This window comes from Syngnathus typhle, linkage group LG1, assembly GCF_033458585.1.
Source record: "Syngnathus typhle isolate RoL2023-S1 ecotype Sweden linkage group LG1, RoL_Styp_1.0, whole genome shotgun sequence".
In the NCBI taxonomy this organism is placed as follows: domain Eukaryota; kingdom Metazoa; phylum Chordata; class Actinopteri; order Syngnathiformes; family Syngnathidae; genus Syngnathus; species Syngnathus typhle.
Window position 1 is genome coordinate 29,127,576 of NC_083738.1, and position 24,779 is coordinate 29,152,354.

The 24,779-nt window shown below is 57.3% G+C and overlaps 2 protein-coding genes across 7 annotated transcripts; one reads left to right on the plus strand and one right to left on the minus strand.

Moving 5' to 3' along the window:
- Window positions 1-1,672: 1,672 nt before the first annotated feature.
- trpc5a (transient receptor potential cation channel, subfamily C, member 5a) lies at window positions 1,673-15,072 on the minus strand. Of its 2 annotated transcripts, XM_061288884.1 has the most exons (17): window positions 14,937-15,072; window positions 9,870-9,989; window positions 9,436-9,789; window positions 9,243-9,359; window positions 8,980-9,042; window positions 8,753-8,890; window positions 8,464-8,670; window positions 8,094-8,231; window positions 7,806-8,004; window positions 7,587-7,726; window positions 7,079-7,279; window positions 6,822-6,943; window positions 5,990-6,185; window positions 5,689-5,898; window positions 5,358-5,399; window positions 5,107-5,196; window positions 1,673-4,796 (listed from the first exon to the last, which is right to left on the minus strand). In XM_061288884.1, exons 2-17 carry the CDS (start codon window positions 9,900-9,902, stop codon window positions 3,852-3,854), a joined length of 3,195 nt encoding a protein of 1,064 aa, XP_061144868.1. In that variant the 5' UTR covers window positions 9,903-9,989; window positions 14,937-15,072; the 3' UTR covers window positions 1,673-3,851. The 2 variants fall into 2 exon arrangements, with proteins under 2 accessions (XP_061144868.1, XP_061144781.1); XM_061288797.1 differs by lacking the exon at window positions 14,937-15,072 and having other exon boundaries at window positions 9,870-10,876.
- Window positions 15,073-17,494: 2,422 nt separating this feature from the next.
- si:ch211-63p21.2 (FH1/FH2 domain-containing protein 1) lies at window positions 17,495-20,540 on the plus strand. 5 transcript variants are annotated; one of them, XM_061290260.1, is made up of 9 exons: window positions 17,495-18,359; window positions 18,694-18,876; window positions 18,946-19,065; window positions 19,149-19,310; window positions 19,392-19,576; window positions 19,643-19,829; window positions 19,993-20,101; window positions 20,177-20,237; window positions 20,340-20,540. In XM_061290260.1, the coding sequence occupies exons 1-8, from the start codon at window positions 17,700-17,702 to the stop codon at window positions 20,203-20,205; spliced, it is 1,635 nt and encodes a 544-aa protein (XP_061146244.1). In that variant the 5' UTR covers window positions 17,495-17,699; the 3' UTR covers window positions 20,206-20,237; window positions 20,340-20,540. The 5 variants fall into 5 exon arrangements, with proteins under 5 accessions (XP_061146244.1, XP_061146330.1, XP_061146410.1 ...); XM_061290346.1 differs by having other exon boundaries at window positions 17,495-18,161; window positions 18,225-18,359; window positions 20,177-20,540; XM_061290426.1 differs by having other exon boundaries at window positions 17,495-18,161; window positions 18,297-18,359; window positions 20,177-20,540.
- The last annotated feature ends 4,239 nt before the right edge of the window (window positions 20,541-24,779 follow it).

The window sequence follows — 24,779 nt, forward strand, 5'->3', positions numbered from 1 at the left end:
TGAGGTTATGTGAAAAGAACACACAACACAACCCGTTGTTAGTTTGACTGTGCACAAAAGGATTCACAAATCGAAATGGTGATCTTTGCACTTGCTACGGTTCAGAGACATTAGACATGCGCAAAGCAGCAAGCCGATGTTTCTTTGATTACTTCTGCACGGCAAATGAAGGCGCTATGCCAATGCAAATTGGCAACGTGATTATTTTTGCCCACGATTGGACAGTGTTGCATCTGTGACTTGAAATGGCACGTATGCTTGGCTCAGCATAGCGAGCTGGCCAATAGTCAGCTGGCTTTTGAGTGCAGCTCGCGTCGGAACGTGTTCGTGACGTGGCTGGTCTTTTGTCCAATAGAACCCTCGCCACCTGTGATGCGACTGCCGCTTGTTCTAACCAGCAGCGTTAGCCCGCATGAAATTAGCTAGCCCACGTTGACTGTGGCCTACATGGGCTTTTGCCTCAATGGGTTCTGCTTTGTCGTTGACTCATTGTCGTCTTTTTAAGCGCAAAATGATCCTCAACTTTGGGCTTTCGTTGTTTTCCACACATTCTTGTCTTGGAACATGGCGAGAGGTCCCTGATCTAAAATGAGACGTATCAAATAGTACGAGTTAACCATTGTCAAGCGTGCTCCGCTTCGGTTCGCCGTGGGAGACAATGCCAAAAGAACAGCCGGCTGGCGGCGGATGAGTGTGCGTCCCATCGCAAAAGCTGACACTGAGTCGGCGGAGGGGAGCTGGAAAGATGAGAGTCGGCCGATCGGTTCCTATTCAGTAGCGCGGCCCACGCAGGAGCTTTTGTCCCTTGGCAATAGGAGCATCACGCGGAGGCCGGCAGAAAGAGCTTCCGACGGTGGCGCGAGGTGCTGGCTGGACGGACGGACGGCCGGCCGGCCGGCCGGCGTTAGCCTCGCTCGGCCACTCTGCCAACAAAGCCCTTTGAATCGCTGAAGCTGGCGCATTAGTCCACCGGGCCGCCCGCCGTCCATTAGCTACAAAGAGATGCGTCCAAACGGACTTTGTTGATCCTCACAATCTTTTTCTTGCTCCGTACACACAATTCAATAGAATCCGAATGTGTCACGTCTCGTCCCCAGCCGTTCCACCACGTGCTTGTTGTCATGGTTTCTGTCTGTGTGCTCGCCCCTCCTGTGTGCCCATGATTAGTTTGATTATTCTCACCTGCCTCTTGTTACCTGTCGTGTATCGAAGTCCTGTCTGCCCCGCCCTCACCCCCCGTCAGATCATTGTGTATGTGTGTGTTGTCGTCTTCGTGACTTTTCGGTGCACATCTTTGTCGCTCAGTCCTGTTGTTGGTTTTGTTTGTTAAGTCATGTCAGTTTGCCGAGTCTATTAGTTTGTTCTCCAATACACCAAGCTGGTCCAAGCTGCTTTTGGTCGCCATGCTCCGTCCGTCCGTCCGTTCCGTGACAAAATGAGTTGGACACTTTTCGTCACACAACATCCATTTTCCTCCATAAGACAGAGCGCTCGCTTGCTCGTAAGCTAATAAGAGTTGTAGTACGACTGTTGTATGATTTCGGCGCATTTGTGTTCAGCCCGTGCCTAATGGCTATTCCGTGTTAGCTTTTTAGCTAGCGCACTGAAAGGCTAAGCTGTGAAGGTTTTCATGTATTTGTACATAACAAAATACAAAAGCAAGCACCTTTGTAATGATGCCTTTATTCAAGAATTAACAACGTGCGGCAGCTTCTGCAAAAAAAAAACTCAATTGTACATTCATTCACGGGGTAAAATCCCCTCCCAGTGTCAAAGCTGAAAATCTGCGTGGAGGGTGAAGAGGGCGACCTGTCCTCTGTGTGCGTGCGGGCGGGCGGGCGTGCATGTCCGCCCGGGCGGACCTGTCTGTCCGAGAGCTATTCTGTTGGACAACAATTTTTTTGACACCTGAAGTGCCGCTTAAAATGCCGCACTACGGAATCATTTGTAGTAAGCCTCCTGTATCCATGCACGCACGCGCGCACACAGACACACACACACACTTTGTGGTTATTAGTGTCCCCTGTGAGTTTGTCCTTGTTTTTCCTGTTGTAGGAACATAAATCTTGTAGTGGTATTGTCTGTGTGTGTGTGTGTGTGTGTGTGTTGTGTGTGCATGACAGTGGCCACACATGTATTTGTGTAAATAAATCATGATGAAACCGCTCTGTCAAGAGACACTGCTGTCTAAATGTGTGTTTGCATGCCTGCTCACTTGTGTGTGTGTGTGACTGGAGGAGATAAGTCTTGTCTCGAAAGGCTGATGAGCCCCACTCACACACACGCACACATGCCTCAGGGAGTCAGTCTGCCATTATTGATATTGGCCCATCCGAACGATTTATCTGAACTTGCGTTCACTGATGAAAGGAGCTGATCAATACTTGTCAATAATTGTGTTGAGAATTCATTGGTGTGGGGGGATTCTATGTTTTTTTTAAGAGGCGTGATGTTGGCTCGCCGGTCCTTATGGTGATTGTCAAGGTCCGATTGATTGATCGTCAAACCGTATCGTTGCGATGCGGCAGAAACACTGTGTGCGTGTGTGCGCGCGCGCATGCGCGTGTGTGTTGTAATGCCATTGATCAAACATGCCTACTAAGTCGGTGTGCCCGTGCTGCTGGACTGGTAAAAACATTGAAACAAGGGAAATGTTTTCCATGAGTCGCCCAAAAACGAAAATATAATAAAAAAACAAAAAGTCTCTGGTGGCGGTGGCTGCCCGTGCGTGCGTCCATCCAGCGGCTGCGCGTGCGTCAGCACCGTCACTTCCTGTCCAAGTCCAACACGGTGGATTTATTGAGCAGCTCCAAGTGGGACAAAGTCAAGGAAGAACTGAATCTTGGAGGCAAAGAAGCAAACCAGACCCAGAGGCCTCTTATTGTTGTTGTTATTATTATTATTATTATTGTGATGATTAGCGTCATTATTACTGGCATAAGTGGGGTAGAAGGTGGTTCCTTGGCAAGATGCTTGAGGGCTTCCTTTCTCCTTCTCCTTTTGTCTCTTGGGGCTACGTTCAAAGTGGTCCAGGTACTGGCGGTCGCCAAAGTGCTTAAAGGGAAAACGGCCCCGTCCTGGTCGTTACGGTGGATACGGCGCACCTTCCTAAAAAAGCTCTCGGCTCGGGTCATGGGTGTTGGTTGGATGGATGGAGGGAGGGAGGGATGGAGGGATGGATGGAGGGAGGGAGGGATGCGCCGCCGTTTAGCAAAGGGAAACATGAGCGAGCCGCCCAAACCAAGAAAAGACGATTGAGCGAGCACGTGCACAATTAGCAAGTCGGTGAACGGCTCGCTTGCTCTTGCGCTGGCTTTAAAAAACATGGCCGCCTTCCTTTTGAAACGCGCCGGCCTTTCGTGCCCATTTCGAGTCTTCCGTGCCCGCCAAACAATGCCAAGCGACCTCGCGAGCGTCGGTGAAACATGCACGCTTCGCGGAGCTCCCTCGCGGGACTTTTTCGGGACTGCCCGAGACGGACGGCAAACGCACAAACCGGGGCAAAACGACGGCTTCTCGCAAAGGCCCGATCGTTTGGGCTTCAGAGAAAACAAAAGAAAAGCGCAAATTGCGTGGATTCCCATATTGGAGTCGCTCAGACTTGCGTGACATCTGTCCGTGGCAGCAAAAGATCGGATCGGCGATCGTCAAAGTACGCAGAGAAAGGCGTCGGCAAAACACCCGCCGCAGGCAGACGAGGGAAAAAGCAGCGCGCTGCGAGCGTGTCTGACGTGCGCGCGGGCGCCTCGCTCAACATCGCGCTGATCACTGCCAAACGGGAAGCGGGCACTCGCAAATCCAGCGTCGGCCATCAGAGCGGAAAAGAAACAAAAGCCCCGTCCGTCCCGGTTCTAGAGCTGCGTGCTGACCGAGTCCTCCGCGACCTCGGGGCCGTCCTCCGCGACGTCGTCGCAGGGTCCCACCCAGCCGCCCATCATCATCATCAGCCCTCCGCTGCCACCCCCGTCGCCCGCCGCCTCCACTCCGCCGCTGCCGCCGCCACTTTGGAAAATGTCCTCGCTGGAGTCCAAAAGACGCGAGCTGGACTCGGACATGTTGGACGCGCAGTGCAGCGACTGGCAGGGACAAGGCGGAGGCGGGGGCAGCGTCAGGAGCGCGTCGCGTCCGTTTGTTCGGCCCACCCGGTTCAGACGGGTCTGGCTCACGCGCTCCGGTCCCGAGTCGGAGCGGCCCCCCCGCGGGAGGAGCAGCCCGTCGGAGATGGTGTAGGAGGGCGGCGAGCGCAGGGGCAGCGAGCGCAGGGGCAGGGCCGAGCGCTTGGAGCGGGAGAAGAGCACCGAGAGGCGTTTGAAGGAGTCCGTCTTGGCCGCCACTGGCAGACCCTGCAGCCGGCTCTTGGTGCGAGCCAGCGAGGTGGAGAGCGAGGACGAGAACCACGGCGACGCTAGGGTGCCGGAAGGCGGGAGCGCCGCGGTCTTTAGTCCGTTGCTCTTGGGTTTCTCTTCCTCCTCCTCCGCCGCCAGGCCCTCCTCCTCCTCCTGCCCCCCCTCCCCCACCCGGCTCATCCCGGAAATGGAGCGTACCAAGGCGGAGACGCCGAGCGCGGGCGCCGGCCGGCAATCGTCCTCCTCCTCCAGCGGCACGGTGAAGCTGACGCCCTTTGCCCTCCGGTCGCCCGGCTCGCTGTCGTCCTCCGAGGCCACGTCGCCGCCGCCGCCGCCGCCGTCGTCTCGTGCCATGTCGCTGGAGGAGGAGTAGTGTCGGCGAGGAGGACGCCGGTTGCCCAGGAGATCCAGGACCTCGTAACGGAAACTGGAGATGTCCTGCTTGAGCTCCTGGAAACAAAGAGAAAATGTTGATTGATGCATCCTCAGCAGTTTGCACACAGTCCTTTGCACGGTGAAGACAACTCGGCTTTCAAAGGTTAAAAACGGAGCAGGAGCAGGTGGAGGGGGTCAGCAGGAGGAGGTCTCCAGCACAGTGTGCTTTCCAAACTGTCCTGACTTCTCCCCGACCAAAGATGACGGGAACCTCAGAAGTGGCCGGCCGCTCGCTATGCCAAAGATCCGTCAAGAAACATTCCCCGTGCGGTAGGATCAGGATGATGGATCCGCCAGATAAATACGGCCGCCCGGGTCCACCCACCTTGAAGTTCTCCTCCGTCAGGCCCTCGTCCGTCTTGGCGCTGCGGATCATGGCAGCCACGTATCTCTTCACCAGGCTTCGGATCACCTCCTGTTGAAAAGGAAGGGCGCTTTAGCGGAACCCCCACGGAAGCACCTTGGGCCGAGATTGGCTACAAAGCCCGTCCGGGCGGCTGCGAGAATCCGTCGGTGTCAGATACCCCAAACCAGCGTTTGGTGTCGGTCCTCTTTGTGGAAACCCGGCTTACACACCTGGTAATGCTGGTTCTGTATCAGACTGTCGGCGTGACGCTCCTACGGAGAGAGGGTGTGGGGGGACAAGTCCAAATAATCAGGGAATGACATTTTCAGTTTGAGCCCAGGCGGTTCTGGCATGCACCGATGGATTGAATTTAGAGACACGGTCGGCGCTCTTAACTTATGTGGGCTGCTCGTCTTACGTAACTTAGCAAGTGCGTCAGTGTGTGTGTGTGTGTGTGTGTGTGTGTGTGTGTGTGTGTGCGCGTGCGCGTGCGTGCGTGTGCGTGTGTCAGCGAGCGGAAGTCTCCTCCTTAGCGACACGCTCAGCCTCGGGTCCACTCACCGTGAACTCTCGCAGGTTCTCGCACTTGTGGGGGTCATCCCCGTGCGGCCGGCCTCGGCCGCACAGCTTGTTGTGGAGCCACATGAGCAGGTACCAGACGGACTTGGGGCTGGGAACGATGTTGAACGGGGGCGGCAACGTTCCTCCTTCGTCAAAGTAGCTCATCCACAGCTTTGTGCGAGCAAACTTCCACTCAATGTCAGCGTGGTCCTGATGGGCCAGAGGCAAGCGGCAGGCATCAGGCAGGCAGGCAGGCAGGCAGGCGAGGTCAAAAAGCAGCGGCGGTGGCGGCGGCACTCACGGCGATGAGCTGGTACGAGTTGTTCATCATGGCGATGAGCATGTTGAGGAGAACCACCAGCGAGATCACGTTGTACGTCCCAAACATGGTGGCGCCCACAAACTCAGTGAACTCGTGGCGGGCTTTCACGTTGGTGACGTAGAGGTTGAGCAGACCGAATATTGACCAGAAGAGCGACTGCAGAGTCTCAAAGAGCCTGGAGGCGGACGTGAAGAACAAGCTGCCAATGCCAGCTCACCGCTCACGCGGTGCTTTGCTTTGCCAACGCGCAAAGCCCGACCGGCCCCATCTGGACCGCGTACGCTGCTCTGGAAAAGCCAGCGCTCCCTCCGAAATTTATGACTGAGCTGGAGCCGGAGAAAGAGTTCCGCTCTTTTGTCGAAACTGAGATGAAGCGGCCAGCAAAGCTGATATACCTATTTGATGCATCAAATATTCAACAGGGACATTCATTCCGTGCCGACCCGCTCGGCCAGAGTGTAAACGAGGAGGGGAGGCGACAGAGCATCGTTACTGCAAAGCGAGAAAGACACCACGTGACGACTCGGCGTTTACTCAGTTACCGAGCCCACCGACCAGCCACCCCCCCCTCCTGGCGGCGCCAACGGTCATCTGTCAGTCATGGCGAAGATGTTCCCGAGCCAGTTGTTTTGCCGCCTCCACACACGCGCCTCGCGCAGACGCCTCGCCTCGCAAACACGCCGACGCATTGATGCGGCGTGATGGACAGATGAGGCGCGGGCGGGGGGCAGTCGCGAGCGCAACGTTCTCTCGCTTTTGCACACCAAACCATCCAAAGCCAAAGCAGGCCATCGCCGGAACGGCCACTTACGTGGAGAAGGCGTTGTTCTGACGCTCGCAGCGGATGCCCTTGCAGTTGTTGGGCTCTTCCGAGGCCGTGGTCTCGTAGTAGAAGTAGAGCTGGTTCAGGCCGTTGGCGAAGGCGAGCAGCACCTGTGCGGGGGGGAATCACCAAATTGCCTGCTCAGCGCCCTTTGCACGCCACTGCCCAAAGACACCAACTGTCACCCCCCGCCCCAGGATCATCTTCGGCACGTGACGCAGCCTTGGCCAGAACGGTGTCATTACCAGGCAGTAGATGAAGAGGAACTTGAGGATGTCCAGCAGCATCCTGCCCAGGGAGATCTGCAGGGGCCCGAGGTGCGAGTTGGCGGTGAAGAGCGAGATGAGTCGCAGCGAGCTGAAGATGTTGGCGATGGCGAACAGAGCCTCTGCGATGAGCGTCGGGTGCCACATCTCCCACTCCTCCCGGGGCCGAGATGAGTTGTACTGGCCGAGAGAGAAAAGTCAAGCGCACGGAAGGAAACGCCAGACCGGGCGGACGTACGCATTTTGTGGAAAGGCTGTGCGCGGGTGTGTGGGAGGGAGGGAGGGAGGGAGGGAGGTAGGGATGGATGGGAGGGAAGGAGGTTAGGGTAGGCGGGCGGGCGGGCGGGCGGGCGGGCCGGCCGGCGGGCTGTCCGTCAGCATCTCGCAGATGGCTCGGCGTCTGGTGAGCGAGCACGCTCTCGTTTGCTGGCGGACGTTCTCAAAGCACCTCGACGCCCCCCCCTTCCCGCCTGACGCTCGGCATTACCTTGACGTAGGCCACGATCTTCAGTGAGATGGTGGCCAGGTAGAGGGAGTTCATGGCAAAGTCCATCAGGTTCCACCAGTCGTGGATGTACTCTGTGAAGCCTCCGTCCCACATCTCTTTGATCTCTGCCCAGATGAATCCTAAAGTGCGCGCGCGCACACGCAGACGGTTTCTTGACATTTTGAACAAAGGTCGCCGGGTTAGGCTTAGCGTGCGTACCCAGCACCCACGGCAGAATCATCCACTCCACCACGGTGGGCGGCGGGCCCTGCATGTGCAGGTTGGTGCGGGCGATGTGCTGCGAGGCCAGCAGGAGCAGGAAGAGGAAGGTCAGGTAGGACGCCGTGTGACAGATGAACTTGATGAAGGGCTTCTTGATGAAGCGCCCCAGCGCGCCTTTGGGAGCCAACAGGTAGATCTGCAAGAAAGAAAGAAAGAGTCGAGAGACGTGGGCGAGGAGAAGGAGGCGCTCCCGCAAAGCGCCCCGCCGCTGCCGGCGCCGCGTACCAACGAGAAGACGGGAAACAGGAGTCCGATGATGAAGCAGGTGACCAGCTTGACCGCCCAGTGGCGCCGCCTCCAGCCCGGGAAGCCGTCGTACCACAGTGTCGCCAACAGCTGCTGGCAGTTGGGTTGCGCCACAAACTGCCGAGACAGACGGACTGGTCACCGACGGGTGAGCGGGCGGACGCGCGCAAAGACGTTCCTCGGAGACGTCGTGTGAACCAACGCGTGGATCAGCAAATAGAAAGCCACGCGGGTGAAAGAACTGTTTGTTTGCAAAATCGAAGCGAGGCAACGAAGGACAGCTGTCCGTGCCAGAAGGCAAGATGGCGGGGCTATCCCCAGAGCGTTTGGCCTCTTTGGGCCACCGTACCTCCTTTTGGTGGTATTTGATGGCCAGCTTGAGCTTGGCCAGGTCGTGGCACTGTCGGGGGTCCAGCTCCTCGCTCTGGTCGCTGTCCCGGTGGTTCAAGATGGTCTCCAGCTCTCTGGAACTCCTGGCCTGGTCCAGAAGGTCTTTGGCAAAACGCTTGCACTGTTGCGACAGCTCCTCGTACTCCTGGCGGAACTCGTTCTCCACCTGCCCGGCCGGCCGGGGAGGGAGGAAGCTCAACTTGGCACAATTGAATTTTGCCAGCAATTGGCTACAAAACAAGGCGGACCTTGCTGAGTTCCTTCAGTTCCCAGCCCAGTCGGAAGGCGGTCAGGATGGGGTCCTCGCTGGACAGCGCAATGAGCGACGGCGACGCCAAGGCCTTGTAGATGTTGAGTCGAGAGCGCGAGTGCCTCAGGCTGTCCACCTGCGGACCAGACGGGACGCGTGGATGCCGTGCGTGACCTGGCAACTTTGGCAATTTTGGAACGCTGCGCCGCTCGCGACTCCGGGCACCTCCGAACTGGAGACGCACTCCACGCAGTCGCATCGGATCTGGTGCGGCCTGGGAATGGTCACCTAGCAGGAGGGCGGGAGAGGAGACGAGCGCCGGTCAAAGGGATGCCCGCCGCCCGGCCCAAAGGGCCGCCCGCCGCCCGGCCCAAAGGGATGCCCGCCGCCCGGCCCAAAGGGATGCCCGCCGCCCGGCCCAAAGGGATGCTCGCCGCTCGGCCCAAAGGGATGCCCGCCGCTCGGCCCACGCGCTGGCCGTTGCTTACCTTCCTCTGCACCAGCAGCTTGATGATCTCGTAGTTGTTGGTGTGCGCGGCCAACATGATGGGAGTGATGTCGGGGGTGAACTCCGAAAACTGGCTGTCCATCATCAGCGAGGGAACCTGCCCGGAACACGCCAAAGTTGCTGTTTTTGCCATTTTGTGTTTTTTGTCCTCTCGGCACCGGGTCAAGGGGCACCTGTTTCTCGCCGCTGGGCCGGCGGTGCGACAGCAGCAGCTCCACGGCGCCCACCACCTCCTTGCGGATGGCGTAGAGCAGGGCATCGCCGGTGTGGATGCCGTGATCCAGGAGCAGCTCCATGATCTCCAGGTTCTCGTTCTCGATGGCGATGAGCAGTGCGCTGCGGCCCAGTGGGTCCAGACAGTTGACGTCCATGTTGTAGTAGACTTCGGCCTCACGGAGCGCGTGTTTGACGCCGGCGTAGTCGCCCTTCTCCACCGCCGTCAGGTAGGCGCGTTCCTCTGCCGACAGCTCCACCTCGGCCCGCACGATCTGCAGCGGGATGCGGTCGCGGTACGGCGAGTACGTCGCCTTGAGGGAAGACAAACTGCATCAGCTTGCTGGCTGGCTGGCCGGCTGGCCGGCTGGCCGGCCGGCCGGCCGGTCCTCACCTTCTTGTAGTAGAGCTGAGTCATGGGATTCATTTGGACGATCTGGCGGGGAGACAAGACACCGAACCGGTGACTCCCCGCACACGCTCGGCGACGTCGGTGCCCAGCGAGTCCCTCGTGCTGTCCGTGCAATAAAAGCAAGAAGGTCCAAAAGTCATTTGACTTCTCTAGCTTGTAGCAAGTCGGGCAACTCGAGTAGGTCACGCGCCTGTCGTGGACGCCTTCCCGTCTCGTCCCGGACGCCGCAAACGTGCGCGTTGGCTCCAGAGGAGCAGAATACGGATCGGCACCCGAGGCTTTACGTGGCTGCGCAAGGGAGTGTCGCTTGCCCAGCGTTTGTGCAGAAGCAGGCTGGTGCGTGTGAGGCTTTTGGCTGTTGGCTGTTGGCTTTTGGCTTTTGGCTTTTGGCTTTGTTTTTTGCAACTTGCACCTGTTGAGATGTGACACATTTTTTGAGCTGGCCTCGCCCTCTGGACCGCTCATCTGCCTGGCTGGGCCCTTTGGACCGCTCGTCTGCCTGGGCTGGACATGTGCCTGGTCTCCGTAGACCTCTGGCGGTGTGTCTGTCCCGCACTTGACGAGCAAAAGCTACACCTGAAGCCCCCCACCGCTCGCTTCCCCCGAGCTGGCCCTCCCTCCTCGTAGCTCGGCACCAAAGCGGCAGTCGCTCAAAGGCTCTTTGGTTCCAACCTACGCCATTCGCGCCTCCAAATAGCGCTCGCTCGACAAGTCAGTCCGCCAAGTGTCCCGTCTGTCCTCTGTCCCGCCCGAGATGACAAATGGCAAGTGAATCAATAAAAACAATGGCGTCCTCTACTTGTGACCTTTGCTTGAGGCTGACAAACAAACATCTTTAGCAAATGAAAAGGGCTGAGGGAAAGCGAGCCAATCCAGAAAGTGTGTTACCCGATGATGCAACCTTTTTGTTGCGTAACGCTCTAAATTTAGACGCGCAAGGCATTTGGGGAGACGGACGGGGCCGCCGACGCCAGTGAAGATAGCGCGAGCCCAGCCGCTGCCAACACTCTGCTTTGGGGGGGCTTCCTCTTTGCCGAGTCGAGTGAGTGTGCTCGGTTCTCCACCCAGAGGGCGCAGGTCGGATCCATGGCAAGACACGCAACCCCGAGGCGCTCCTGACCACCAGTAGCGCCGCAAAGCGAGCGGTGACCCGTTGACCGGCGGGCGCATTTTTGACCTTCCTGCCTCCTTCCCCGAATGTGACTGGCAGGTGTCAGCCGCGCTCTCCCACCTTCACCGTTAGCACGTCGTCGTCTTTGTCCCTCTTCCCTTCCTCACTTCACTTTCACTTTACCTCCCCGTCCGTCGTCACTCTGATGCCACTTGCAGATATTGTGCAAGTGTTGAGGCTGCCGTTCCGTCAAGCTACCGCCGCTTGAGTCAACCAACTTTCCTTCCTTCCTTCCTTCCTTCCTTCCTTCCTTCCTTCCTTCCTTCCTTCCTTCCTTCCTCCCTTCCTTCCTTCCTTCCTTCCTTCCTTCCTTCCTTCCTTCCTTCCTTCCTTCCTTCCTTCCTTCCTTCCTTCCTTCCTTCCTTCCTTCCTTCCTCCCTTCCTACCTTCCTTCCTTCCTTCCTTCCTACCTTCCTTTCTTACTTTCTCCCTCCCTCCCTCCCTCCCTCCCTCCATCTCAATTGATGGCAACCTTTTATCAGCCAAAGATTTGCTCTCTCCCTCGCTCCCTCAGCTTTTTTGCCTTTTCAACACAATCGGAGCTGCTTTTTTTTACCCTTCAACTCGCTCCCGCTCTTGTTCTTTTGCTGCGGAGGCTGCAGAATTCCTTCTCAATTCCTCCTTATGCTAGCGGGTGGGCTTCGAGCGTGGGATATTGATTTGCCTCCTCTGGCCTAAATGAAATGTCACGGTGCAGCTCACTGTGATGAACGACAAGAAGGACCAAAGAGCGCATGGCGTTTCGCCTCCTCTCGGCCCCGAATGGCAGCCGCTTCCCTTCGTGACGCTCCTACGCGAGCGGAAGAGAGACTCTCCGTTGGTCTCCGTGGCGACGTCTTAACACTTTGCCCGGTTGAGCGTCGAAAAGCCTCATAGTGGCTCCGCGGCTCTTTGGGCCCCGTTGTCCGAGTCTGACCCCCGGAGCGTGAGGTCACGGCTCCAAACGCCAGCGCTCGATGGATTGACGGACCGACGGTGGGAGGAAATGGATGGACGGATGGATGGGTGACATGGTCGGAAGGGCGGGCGGGCGGATGGATGGACGGACGGACATCGTGGTGACGTCCACAGACATCCAAACGTGTCCTTCGCTAGATCGCAAAGTGGCCAAAACCTTGCATCTGGGATTGGCCCGAGACTCAAAAGGACGAGGAAATGAAACATGAAAGAAGCCTTAATGGAGGAAGTGGAGTCGAATAAGCCTCGCTCATTACTTGCCGGACGTACGCTGACATGTTCGAGTGAAACGAGACATCAAACTGGAACCCGGTCGTCAGTGGAGCCGCCGGGAGGGGTCGAGGACCGAGTAGGGCCAAGTAGCTTGACGCTCACGCCGGCGAGAGCAAACCATGAAGGAGCCAAGGTTGCCAAGGTTGCCAAAATGGCCAAGATTGCCAAAATGGCCAAGATTGCAATCTCCGTGCCGAGTCCCAACACGGGCGGGCCCGAGGCCGCCGCTGGGCCGGATGCCGTCTCGCCACTCATTACTTTGCCTCGTCAACTTAACGAGCGCTGCCTGTTCCTCAAAGCTGACCTCTTACTTCACACACGGCGTTTGCGCTCGTGAGCTCAGGGAAAAGAAGGCTCTGACCCCCCCCCCCCCCATAAGCAACAGCTAGGGTACAAAATTGCAATAGAACCGAGCAAAATGCGCAAAAAGCTGAAGCTTTCCGACTTCACAGGTCGATGATGAAATGAGTTTGAGATTTTTTTTTTTTGTCCTTGGCGCCCTTGAGGCGAACACTCTCATTGATCCCTCTTGAGGAAATGACCGCACGCCAGCGTCGTAAAGGATGATATGCGGCAAGCGCCCCATGGGGGTCGCATGTTATGTTAACGACGCACAGCCCGCCGCTTTGTGCGGACTTTGAAAGCTTTGCAAAAGCAACACTTTGAATGTTGCCCTTTTGGAAATGGTTGCCTCATGCTGTCCCCTCGGCCGTGATGTGATCGTAGGCTTGTGTCTTAACGAGGCTGGCTGTATTTTGTTTTATTCTCTGCTGCATCGATGTCTGTTCACTGCGAAATTTGACTTTGATCGTCCTCGCGGAGGCGGCGCATGGCGAGCGTGACATCACTGATAGAGCGGCATCGCTTGATTACAGAAGTCCATTAGCTGCGGGACCGACGAACCGCCCAAGAGAAGCCAAACGCCCCCCCCCCCCTCCCCCCCACACACATAAAACTCCCCAGGAAAAGACTAATCGTTTCTAAGCAGTATTGGCCAAAAGTCATATTTTTGAGGCGGTGAAAGTGACAGCGCGTTTATTGTCGTCGCAAGCGGGTCTGGAATCTTTGGGTCGTGACGCAAGTACGCCGCGGTCCCACTCGAAGCCTAATGACACTTACGGCCGTCCTGATGGCCACCATATTTTCTGCTTCAAAATCAAATTAGCTAATGCTTCCCGACAGCGATGCGGAAGGGGAGCAAAAGTGGAGTGAGGAGGCGGCAGGCGACGACAGCGCGATGAGACCAGCTTAACCTCCATCTGAACCCGTTTACCATCGGCCACGGGGCGATGCGGACCGCGTGCAGCCGCCTTCAGCCACGGTGGGCTGAAAGACAGACAGACGGACAGACAGGCAGACAGGCAGGCAGAAGGACCGAAAGAAAGGAAGAAAGGAAGAAAGGAAGAAAGGAAGAAAGGAGGAAAGAAAAAGAGCCAGCATGTGCAGGTGACGCGTGCACGGTCGCGTGGCGGCTGCCAAAGTAACGGATGAGGGAATTGGCTTAGACCCGTGAGCGTTTGCAAGAAGAGATGGAAGGAGGGTTCGTCAAAACCAAAAAGGAAGGAGGCCGCCTGCATGGCGCAAAAGGTGCCACCCAGGGAAACGGTCTCTGCTCTCCAGCCAGCTGCCAAATCGCAAAAGGCAGAAAGTGTGCGAGAGGAAAGGAGGCCGGAGGGAGCCTTCAACCCGCGCAGGTCACTCAGCAAAAAAGCACATTTGAGACTTTCTGCCGACCTGCGCTCGCCCACCTTTCCAAGAAGGCGCTCTCAAAATAGGAAGGAAAACATAGCATCACGTCGCATAGCATCACGTCGCATCGCATCGCATCACAGCAGGCTCCCAAAGCAGGAAGCAGCGGACTTGCCATTTCCCGTCCATTCCTTCCGTTCGGGCCCGTCCATGCACTATCTACCATGCATGTACATCAACAAGGGTCCGGATCATTACGACCGACGTAAATCTTTTGGAGTGAAGCCAAGTAAGAGCTCGTCCATCATTCATATCTGATGTTGTACATCAATACTGCTGACATGAGCATTTTGAAACAGTGATCAAGCAATATTTGTCGAGGCGGATCGCTTTTCCAGAACGAAGGCCTGGATCCTTTTCGACGAAGCCACTGAATGTGAACAAGACCTTAAAGACCGCGTCTTCCTTTTAGAACGAGCCATTTCGCGGCTGGGGCACTGCGCATGCGTGTTAAGAGCCGGTGGAGAAGATATTTTAGGGGGGGGGGGGGGGGGCTGACTAAGTGTTTCACGTGCAGCCAAGACGCTGGTTCTGCAGCGCCATCCATCATCTGCGTGTGCCTGCCCCCCTCGTGCACAAGCGCTGACGCGCGCGCTGATGTCGACTGCAGTGGCCGCGCCGCGCACCAGCTTGCTCCACCGCCATGTCGCGCGCAAAACCCGCCAAGACCCACGCAAACTCCGCAGCGCCCCTCGCATGGAGTAGCCACCCCCCGAGCGCCCGCGCTCGAGCGCCCACTCGCCTACCTCTGCGGTGAAGCCAACACTTTCTCATCACACGCGCGAGCCCCGTTGCTTTTGGGAAAGCGGTAGCATGCATCAGGCTACTTGCGTCCCCGTCCGCTTGACATACGCGGACCGTAAATTGATCAGGTTCGAGGGGGAGGAAAGTTGTCTTACCTGTTGGCATGTAAATATCCTCCAAATGAGTCCCTTCTGGTACCTTGCGCCTGACGTGCGTCGCTTAGCTTCCTTCCCCAGAGTGTCTCTGTCTGTCCGTACGTCTCTCCTTCCCGCGGGAGCTCCTAACGCACGCACGCACACACACGCACGCACACACACCGCCGCCCCGCTCCTCCCCCACGCACCCCTTTCCTCTTGCTTTCCGCGGGATCAACTCGTCCGGGCCGCGCCGCCTGCACGGGGACGGAGCGGTTCTCGGTGCTGGGGACTCGGCCGCAGCCGCGTCTGTCGCTCGGTGCGTGCCATCCTTTCTGTGCGTTGGGGCAGGGGAGGCGTCGGTGCGCGCATGCGTGTGTCGGGAAGCGGCGTGCAGCAGCTACAGGTGATGACGACCCATTCCCGCTATTCCAAAGAGAACGTATGTGCTGCTGTCGCTGCCGCCGCCGCTGCTGCCGCCGCCGCTGCTGCCACTACTGCGCCTGGTAGCGATGCTGCTGCTGGTGCTGCTGCTGCTGCTGGTGCTGCTGCTGCTGCTGCTGCTGCTGCTGCTGCTGCTGCTGCTGCTGCTGCTGCTGCTGCTGCTGCTGCTGCTGCTGCTGCTGCTGCTGCTGCTCCTGCTGCTGCTGCTGCTGCTGGTGCTGCTGCTGCTGGTGCTGCTGCTGCTGCTGCTGCTGCTGCTGCTGCTGCTGCTGGTGCTGGTGCTGGTGGTGGTGCTGGTGGTGCTGGTGCTGCGGCCAAGATCACGCAATCAGTGTGTTGCATACGTACCGCCCCCTCCTCCCATTTCTTCAAAACATGCACGCACGCGCACGCACACACATCGCAGGGCCGGCCCTGAACAAGGCGGTCGTGAGAGAGCGCCATCCATCCATCCATTTTCTATACCACTTGTACCGCTTTTATTAAAGACCAAATTTCTGATGATCGCGATTCAAACGTGAACACATAAATGTGTACTTTTTATGATTTCAATATGACTGAAGTTCTAAACAGTGAGTTAGCGCGGTACCCGGGCCGTCATGTCCACACCATGGACACGGCGGTGCATTCGGTCCTCTTGCTCTGCACAAAATGGGATTTAAGAAGCGCTCCTTGAGGGTGGACGTGTCGTGTTCCGTCGCCGTACTGGGAACACCATTGCCACTTTCGTGCCTCGAAACATTGTGTTTCTTTCATTCTATAGGTGCAGCTATGGCCTTTGCCTTTGATTCACGTTCAGCCTATTTAGTAAGGATCAGAAATGTATGAAAATTCAGTTCATTTGTTGAAATATACATCTCCATTTATGTTTGAAAATGATTGACACTCTTACTCACAAGTAAGAGTGTCAATCATTTTCTTGCAGCGGCTGAAACCACTAGCTCCTGATTGGTTAGTGTTGGTCAGGTGACGGGGTATACGGAAGTGTCGGTTGTTACGGCGAGTGAAGAAGAAGTACAGTGCTGTCGAAAAAGGAATCCGTCTCCCTCCTGCTCTTTCATTTTCTTTAAAGCGTGTTCCATCCACCACTAACGAAGCCTCACGTTGGACTTCTTTGTAGCCATGTTCACGAGCTCTCACGGCGGGAAGAGAAAGTGCGACTGCACCGGCGTCTCGAGCGCGACCGATGCCGGACGTGTTGTGTTCGCAGTGTTTTGATTGTTTTTCCCCCACTCTCTATCATATTGTTTGGGCACAATTGGATTCACCAAATCGGTGCTATTGCCGCGCCGGCACTCGTAGGGTGGATGGGGAAATGTGGTCGACTTGAGGCAACGCACTAGCGCTTTTATCCACATGGCGCCGCCATAAGCAACAAAAAGTGAAACATGGCCAGTGGGCTTTGAAAAGCACGCGGCGACGACGACGTCTGCGCTTACGGGTCGTTTTATGATTCGAGTCCGATGCCGCTGGAAAGTCCAGAGCTCTGCAACGACTTTGCACAACTGCATACAAGCCAACAAGGCAAGCTTACGAGGTAGACCACGTCAAAGCCCTGGACCAAAGCATTTTGTGTTCCTCCAGACAGAGCTCCCAAACGACTGAGAATCAAATGGGAGGCAGGCAGCCGGGCAGCCGGGCAGCCGGGCAGCCGGGCAGCCGGGCAGCCGGGCAGCCGGGCAGCCGGGCAGCCGGGCAGCCGGGCAGCCGGGCAGCCGGGCTGCCGGGCAGCCGGGCAGCCGGGCAGCCGGGCAGCCGGGCAGCCGGGCAGCCGGGCAGCCGGGCAGCCGGGCAGCCGGGCAGCCGGGCAGCCGGGCAGCCAGGCAGCCAGGCAGCCAGGCAGCCAGGCAGCCAGGCGAGCGAGAGACCTCATTACGTCTGCAAGCCGACCGTGCAAATAAGCCCGGGGAACACCCATCAACTCACGTCTGTCTTCTCTTGTGAACCTTTCTTGCTGAAATGCAACAATGAATGACACTACAAATAGCGAGATGGCATTTTGTCCTAAGTGTGAGATGCAAGAGGCTGTGGACAGCATCTGGGGGAGGTTTGAGCCTGCGTGCAATTCAGTCCAAACAGGAGATGGCCATCCGATAAGGAAATGGAGGCAAAGGGCGCGGCTCAGATAAACTCCACCGATACATAGGCTCCACCTCTCAGAAGGCCATCCAGCCAGTGGAGCGTGTCCTCGGGGCTTTTCCAGACGCACGACTCGCTGGACCTTGCCTCAGCAGAGGCACAGTCCGGGTTGAGCAGAAGCTCTGGAGGTTCAGGGTGTCTGGAGAGACGTGACAAGACAGGCGAGCACCAGGCCGCGCTCACGTGGACACGCGTGACATTATGAAGGAGTCGGAGCAAAGCGGGGACAAGCGCGAGGAGGACATCTCTCCGAGCAGGGACTCTGAACGAGCCTGGCCGCAAGCCTGGCCGCAAGCCTGGCCGCTCCAAGCCGCCGCTCGTCTCCGCCTGGACGTGCTGGACTTCACCGACCTTTGGGATGAGGAAAACCTGCAAGTGGACGCAGCGAGCCGCTCGGGCAGGGCCTGGAGCGAGGAAGGCTCCTGTGGCGTCTTAGCGCCTCCTCCACCCCCATTTCTTCTGGAGGTCTCCCCCGTTAAAAGCGCCACCCTGAAGCTCCACTGGCGGCCACTGCAGAGCGTGCCGCCGCTTCCCAGCAGGACTCGCTTCGGAACACGGAGCATCTGGAGCCTCTTGGAGCCGGTCCGACTGGATACAGCGCAACTGGTCTTCCTGTTTGAACGCAAGGGCAAGAGCTCGGCTCCTTTGGCCGCCGGACGAGGGGTAAGAAGAGTCCACGTCCGTGAGTACATCCACTTGAGCTTCAGCTTCATCCTCGCAACCCAGAAACGTGTTTCGGTGCTGGGGCTGGCGAGGAGTAACAACATCAGCATTACCTTGAGCGGCCTGCCTCCACAGCACCTCCTCCCGCCCGCCATTTTCAGCATGGACGGCAGCGTCCTGGACCGCGAGGACATTCGGGTACTGCCCCGCTCATTCACTTCTCTGCTCTACTCTACTCTACTCTGCTCTACTCTACTCTGCTCTGCTCTACTCTACTCTACTCTACTCTACTCTACTCTACTCTACTCTACTCTACTCTACTCTACTCTACTCTACTCTACTCCTACTCCTACTCTACTCTACTCTACTCTACTCTACTCTACTCTACTCCTACTCCTACTCCTACTCCTACTCCTACTCCTACTCCTACTCCTACTCCTACTCCTACTCCTACTCCTACTCCTACTCCTACTCCTACTCCTACTCCTACTCCTACTCCTACTCCTACTCCTACTCCTACTCTACTCTGCAGCGCCTTCAAACGCTGATCCCGTCCGAGGAGGAACTTTGTCTGATCAAGGAGGCCAAAGGCCGCCACGCCGACCTCTGCCTGGCCCCGGCCGACCTCTGCCTGCTGGCTCTGGGGGAGATCCCTCACCTGGGCTCCAGGCTCCAGCTGTGGGCCTTTGTGCTGGATTACGACTCCTTGGAGCAGGTGAGCGACCGGCGTTCCCGGCCTCGTCTCGGAGCTCTGGCGTGAACGACCGGCCCACCCGTTTGTTAGGAGATCGCCAAGCCCCTCTTCTACCTGAAGCAGGCCATGGAGCAGCTGCTCGCCAGCCAGGCCTTCAGACACGTTCTGGCGACGGTGTTAGCCGTGGGTAACGTTCTCAACGGATGCGAGGTGAGCGCTCGCCTTGCTTGCGGACAGGCCGCGACCTCCCTCGGCCCGTCAGCTCTGCTCATCTGCTCGCCGTTGCGGCCCAGGCCCGGGGCTTTGAGTTGAGCTACTTGGGCAAGCTTTCTCAAGTGCGGGACACGCATTCCCGCCAACCTCTTCTGCACCACGTTTGCGCGCTCGTGCTGCAGCTCTACCCGCACTCCTCGGACCTCTGCTCGGACCTGAGCGCGGTCAGCAAAGCCGGCAAGGTGCAGCGGCGGTCCCTCCCCGACCCGTCGGGCCGTCCAAAGTTTGAGCGGGTCGAACGCTTCGCTTCTGCGTGTTTGCAGTGTGACTACTTGCTGGTCCGAGCCAACCTGGAGCGCCTGGAAGCCCTGTCCGAGGGCTCGTGGGAGCAGATGACCACGCTTTTGGATCACCGTTCGGAGCTCCGCCGCAGGCTGCCAAATCTTCTGAAAGAGCGCGCCGACAGGACCGAGGTCCTGAGGGCTGTTCACCGTCGAGTGACCAACAGGTTGGTCGCTTGCTGGCGGCGGCGGCCCTATGAGAGACCTGCCTTCTAGCCAGCGCATTTGTGCAGGTTCCACTCCTTCCTCCTCTTCCTGGGCTACTCCAGAGCCATGGCGCGAGAAACCAGAGCGCAGGACTTCTGCAGAACCATCAGCAACTTCTCCCTGGAGTTTCGGGCCGCTCAGCAGACGCTCCTCCGCCAGAAAGAGCGTGCCGCCAGAAGCCAAAGGGCCAAAAGTCCGCTATCTCGCACCGAGGTACGTACGGCTACCAAAGCGGGGCTGCGGCGGGGCTGCGGCGGGGGCTCCGGCCGCTACCGCATCCGCTGCCGGAGCCGCTGCCGATGCGGTGGGCAAGCAAAGCGGCGGCTGCGGTGGGCAAGCAAAGCGGCGGTTGACAGGCTCCGTACCGCTCCACTAGCAAAGCGAGCAACATTCTATGCTGGAGGAGGTGCTGAGGAGACCCGAGTCCGCCTCCGGGCCCGACGGGACTGTACCTCTGCGCCGCCGGAGGATCTCCAGCCTCCGAGGTGAGGCTGTGACGCTACACTTTAAGTCTGCTTTTCCCACCGACCAAACCAAATGGGTTTTTGCGTGCGAGCCAGGTCCGGTCTGGACGAGCTGCAAGCGCTAAGCCCGCCGCCCATGAAGAGCGCCTGCGGTTTGGTACGAGCACAAAGTATGAACGGCGCTCTCAGAGCCACGTCTGCATCGTTCTCATTTGTCCTCTTGCGCTTTGGGGAGGGCGCCACCGGTGACCCACTCCAGTCAAAGAACATACGAGGGACACGCTGGCGTGGTCACGTGACCCATCGGCAGGAGAAGAAGCTCAAACGGCGTCTTGAATCATCTTGCGTGCCGCCGATCGTTGGTCTGGCGTCCATTTTGGGGGAATGACTCGGCCGGTCTAGTCAGCTCCGTTTGTTGGTGCTTCAATCCCGTTTTGAAATAAAATATGTCTAGCGGCAAGATACGTTTTTTCTGGGTGCGAGAGGTAGCCTTTTGCGAGGCACGCCGACTTTTGCGCTTGACATTTATGAAGACAGATCACGTGCAGACGGATGGCTTGCTCTACATGTGCGCTTGAATGCAAACTGTGCACTTTGGTGGATCACTGGCAGCTTTGCAAATGGAAACGAGCCCTTGGCGACCTCCGAACACGTCCTCATCGGGTTTGAAAAGGCCCCCGGAATATTTCATTTCCCGGCGACCGTAAACGTCTTCTTTTTGCACCTGTCTACAAATACGTCGACATCGTGTTTGAAAAGGCCCCCGGAATATTTCATTTCCCGGCGACCTAAACGCCTTCTTTTTGCACGTGTCTACAAGTACGTCGACATTGTATTTGAAAGCTCGTTGTGTTAATAGGTTTGAATGCGTGTGTAAAGGGAAATTATGCAAGCCCCTAAAAAGTTCGACGCCGCTAAAACACCCCAAAACTCGAGTCACAACTACTGTTTGAAGTCTAATCTTGCTAAACAGTGCCGCCAAGTGGACAACTTTGGCAGGCCGGCGTTTAAATGGGCCGCCCAGGCGAAGGAAGAACTGATTGGTTGACATCTCATCGTTTAATAAGAGTTTAAAAGGAAACAAGCAATCGCCGCTATTCAATCAGGGACGCGCGGTCGCCCATTTGTCTACGCCTTGGAGCGAAAAACAAACGAAGCAACCAAACTAGCGGCTTTGGCACGGAGCTTTTGACCAATAGAGGTAGGAGTAAATCTTCCTCTCATTTGACGCTCGCAGAGCTTCAAGGTGTGATGATGGCTGATGTTTGAAGCTCGAACGCTTCGCGACGCCTGTGCGACGTTACATTAGAAATCAGTCGAGATCGATTGAAGTATGTTGGCAACAGAGTCCGAACTTTTCCAGGAGACGCAGCCTGCCCAATTAAGGAAAGGCCGGCTTGCGATTGGTCAAACGAGATGTCACTCATTGCAATGGACCAATGATTTTCGAAGAGGCCACTCCGTCGAGCCCTAAAGCTCGTTGAAATGGGACCATTTCAGTTGGAAAAAAATTGCAAATCCAAAGATTTATTTACAATTGGGCTATTTCATCTCAAACCATTTAACCAGACTTTTTTTTTTTTTTTTTTTGTGAACGATTTGTATGTTATTGGAGCCCCATGCAGCCTCGTCTGGCCGGCGTGCATTGACATGGCTTGTTTTGCTAGCGGGGCGAGGTTTCCCTGAGAAAAGCTGGTGACATCTGCTGCCATGGCAACACCATTGTGTTCCCTCCTCCCAAGCTCCCCCCTCGCCTTGCCTCGCCTCGCCTCGCCTTGCCTTACCTCGCCTCGCCATCCATCCATGCCAGCCACCGAGCGCGTTCTTACCGCCCCCTGCTCCACCTTCTGCTTGTGCGCTTTGTCCGCGTTGTATTTGCAGACTTTGACACGAGACGGCCGGGTGTGTTTTTCGCTGAGTGGCCAGGGGGGTGCGGCTTGGTGCGGATATCAAGAAAACAAACATACAAACAAGCAAACAAACAAAGGAAAACAAAAAAACGGAACTCCCCCTCCCCGTTTTGATTGGGGCGCTCAGAAATGAGTGAGGACTACCACTACAGACTGGATCCCTGCGATCGCCTCAATGGCTTGGGGCAGAGGAGGAAGAGACCTAAGAAGGTAAATGAATGTGCCTCAAATTTGGGGCCATCTCGGGGATGCGCTTTTCATTGTTGCAAGCACGCACGCACGCACCTCTTTGCTTTGCTGCCTCGGCCAGTAGAAGGAGAAGGCGGCCACAGGGTGGGGTGGGTCCCGGCCCTCTCTTTGTGTTGCTTGCTTCCACGTTTCTGGCCAGCCATGCTTTTTTTTTTTTTTTTTGTGCTTTTTGTTTTCTTTTTTTTTTTGGTCAACAACAACAAAGACCCCATCCTGTGTATTTTGGAGTCATACGTTGTTGATTTGGATCCAGGGCCATATACGGGTCGTCATGATTTGATTAGCCATGAAGTTCCCCCGGTTTGATGTGATTTTAACACTGACCGAGTGCCGGGTCGTGGGTGAGGTCGGGGCTAGTCGGGTTGGGGTCAAATTAATATATGATGGGGGGGGGGGTCATTGACGATGAGGAGGTTTAGCATCGGGCCGTGGCAGCCCGGGTCAATTATCCTCAACAGCTGCCTTCTGTCGCCAGGGTTAGTTATTGCAAATAGTTTGAATGGGTTTACGACGGAAGCTAGAACTTTTTTTTTCGGCCTCATCGGAAGAATCGCTGATGAGGGCCGGGCTGGCGGTCGGTCAGCGAGGACCTCGCCGGTCGCGTTTCGACAGCGGCTCACGAAAGGGATGTTGTTGAGCGACGGCGTCCGCTACCAGCGACTGGCCGGCCTGCCGTCTCAGCTGCGGTTGTTAACGACGGCAGGAAGATCTTTCTTGTTGTTAAATGTGTTGATGGTATGATGGTGGCTTCCGGTGTCTACAAAGGTACTTTTTATGGACGTGTTTTTCACCCTCATTGTGGCCGACCCGCGACCCCCTCTGTGTTTGGATGACAGGTCACAACATTGGCCCCTTTTTGTTTTTGTTTTATTTGGGGAGGCGGAGCTCCGCGTCCAAAGTTTGAGATCCGGCGTCTCGGACGGGTCAGGTTTGACTGATAAGCTGACAACCGGCGTCACCGCACGGCGTTTCGTTAGCGAGTCGGCTCGGCGGGAAAGGTGGCGGGCCGGCGGAACCCCCTCCGAGCCTCGCTCTGCTCGTGTCCATATGCGCGTGGTGTTTGTGTGCAAGTTAGCTGCTAATGCGGCGCTAATCCACCCAGTCGGCAGGACGCTCTTTCCTGCACTTAAGCTTCTTGTCTCTTATTCACGTCTCCCGCACGTAGGACGTGCGCTCGCCCGCTCGCCTGCCAGCCCGCCCGCCAGCCAGCCAGCCCGCCCGCCAGCCAGCCAGCCAGCCCGCCGCCCGCCAGCCAGCCCGCCACCCCTTTGTCGGCCGGCCGGCCGGCCTGTTCAGATGTTCCCGGAAGCGAGCCGACTCGCCTTTGATTGTGCTTTGATATTCTTTGGCTGTCCGTCATGGTGCTCGGGCAGTCGGGCCAGGTAAGGGGCGGCGCCTCGACTGCGACGCAAAATGGAACGAAAACAGCGAATACGCCGTTTGCTGGTCGCGGAATAAACGCCAGAGCCCGGATAAGCCGAATAGACGGCAAAAGCCAGGAATTGGATTTTGGATAGCTGGATGGATTGAAAAAGCAGCCACGGGGATAAGAGAAGTTTGGGGACGACCGCCGGGCTTTGATGGCGACGCGACGCCGGCTGCGGGTAGTTTTGCGCCCGCCGCTTCTCCAGCCAGAAGTTCAGAAGCACGCTTGAGAGCGTCGTCTCATCGCTACCGGGAGCAAGTTGCAACTTGCGGCTTTTTCCGTGAGAGCTTTGTAGAGCAACAGCCAGCAGGAGATTTACCTGCCTGCACCAGAACCTGAGCAGCGCAATTGTGCATCACTTGCTGCTGCTTTTAGGCTGCAAACGTACCAAAAAGTCCCAATAAGGGCTGGGAAAAATGCATCTTCTCTTCTCAAAGTCCCGACTCGGGGCACTGCCGCCACCATCGGCGTCTCGCTGGTAGTGCCACTGAGGTCTGGCTTCGCATGAAGTCTGTGCCGGGCCGTACCGCCCTGTCGTACTGTGCCACCGGCATGTTATATTTAGTGCTGCTGGGGCGGCTGCTGGGGCGGCTGCTGGGGCGGCTGCTGCTGCGGCGGCTGCTGCGGCATTGGCCGCCGCCAGCTAATGCCGCCGCTTCCCAGAAGTACCATCTGAATATTTGCTAGCTCGCAGATCCCCCCCCTCTGTTATTTGCAAAGATGGTAGCTTCTGTGCGTGGAGCGGTGCAGATGCTCCAATCCTGAATACCCATCCACCCTCCCTCCCCACGTACCTCCCTCCCTCACTCGCTCCCTCTGCCCCGCCCCCTCCCCTCTCGTGTGTTCTCTCAGCATCCTCCCTCCCCCACCGGCCGAGCGAGGGAGTGAGCGTAATCCCACCTCTCTCTCACTCTTGCGCACGACACGACGAGCGTCGGCACATGGAATCGGGAGGGATTTCGAGAGGCGAGTCGCTTTGAACCTGTAGGGTGGAAGCCCCCCATCCCCCACACACCTCACCCCTTGGCACTGCCTTCCCTTTGCCGTGGGAGGACTCGCGGCAGCAGTAGTCAGGTGTTCCCCTTTTGTCCGAGCGTAGAGGCGGCGGGCAGCC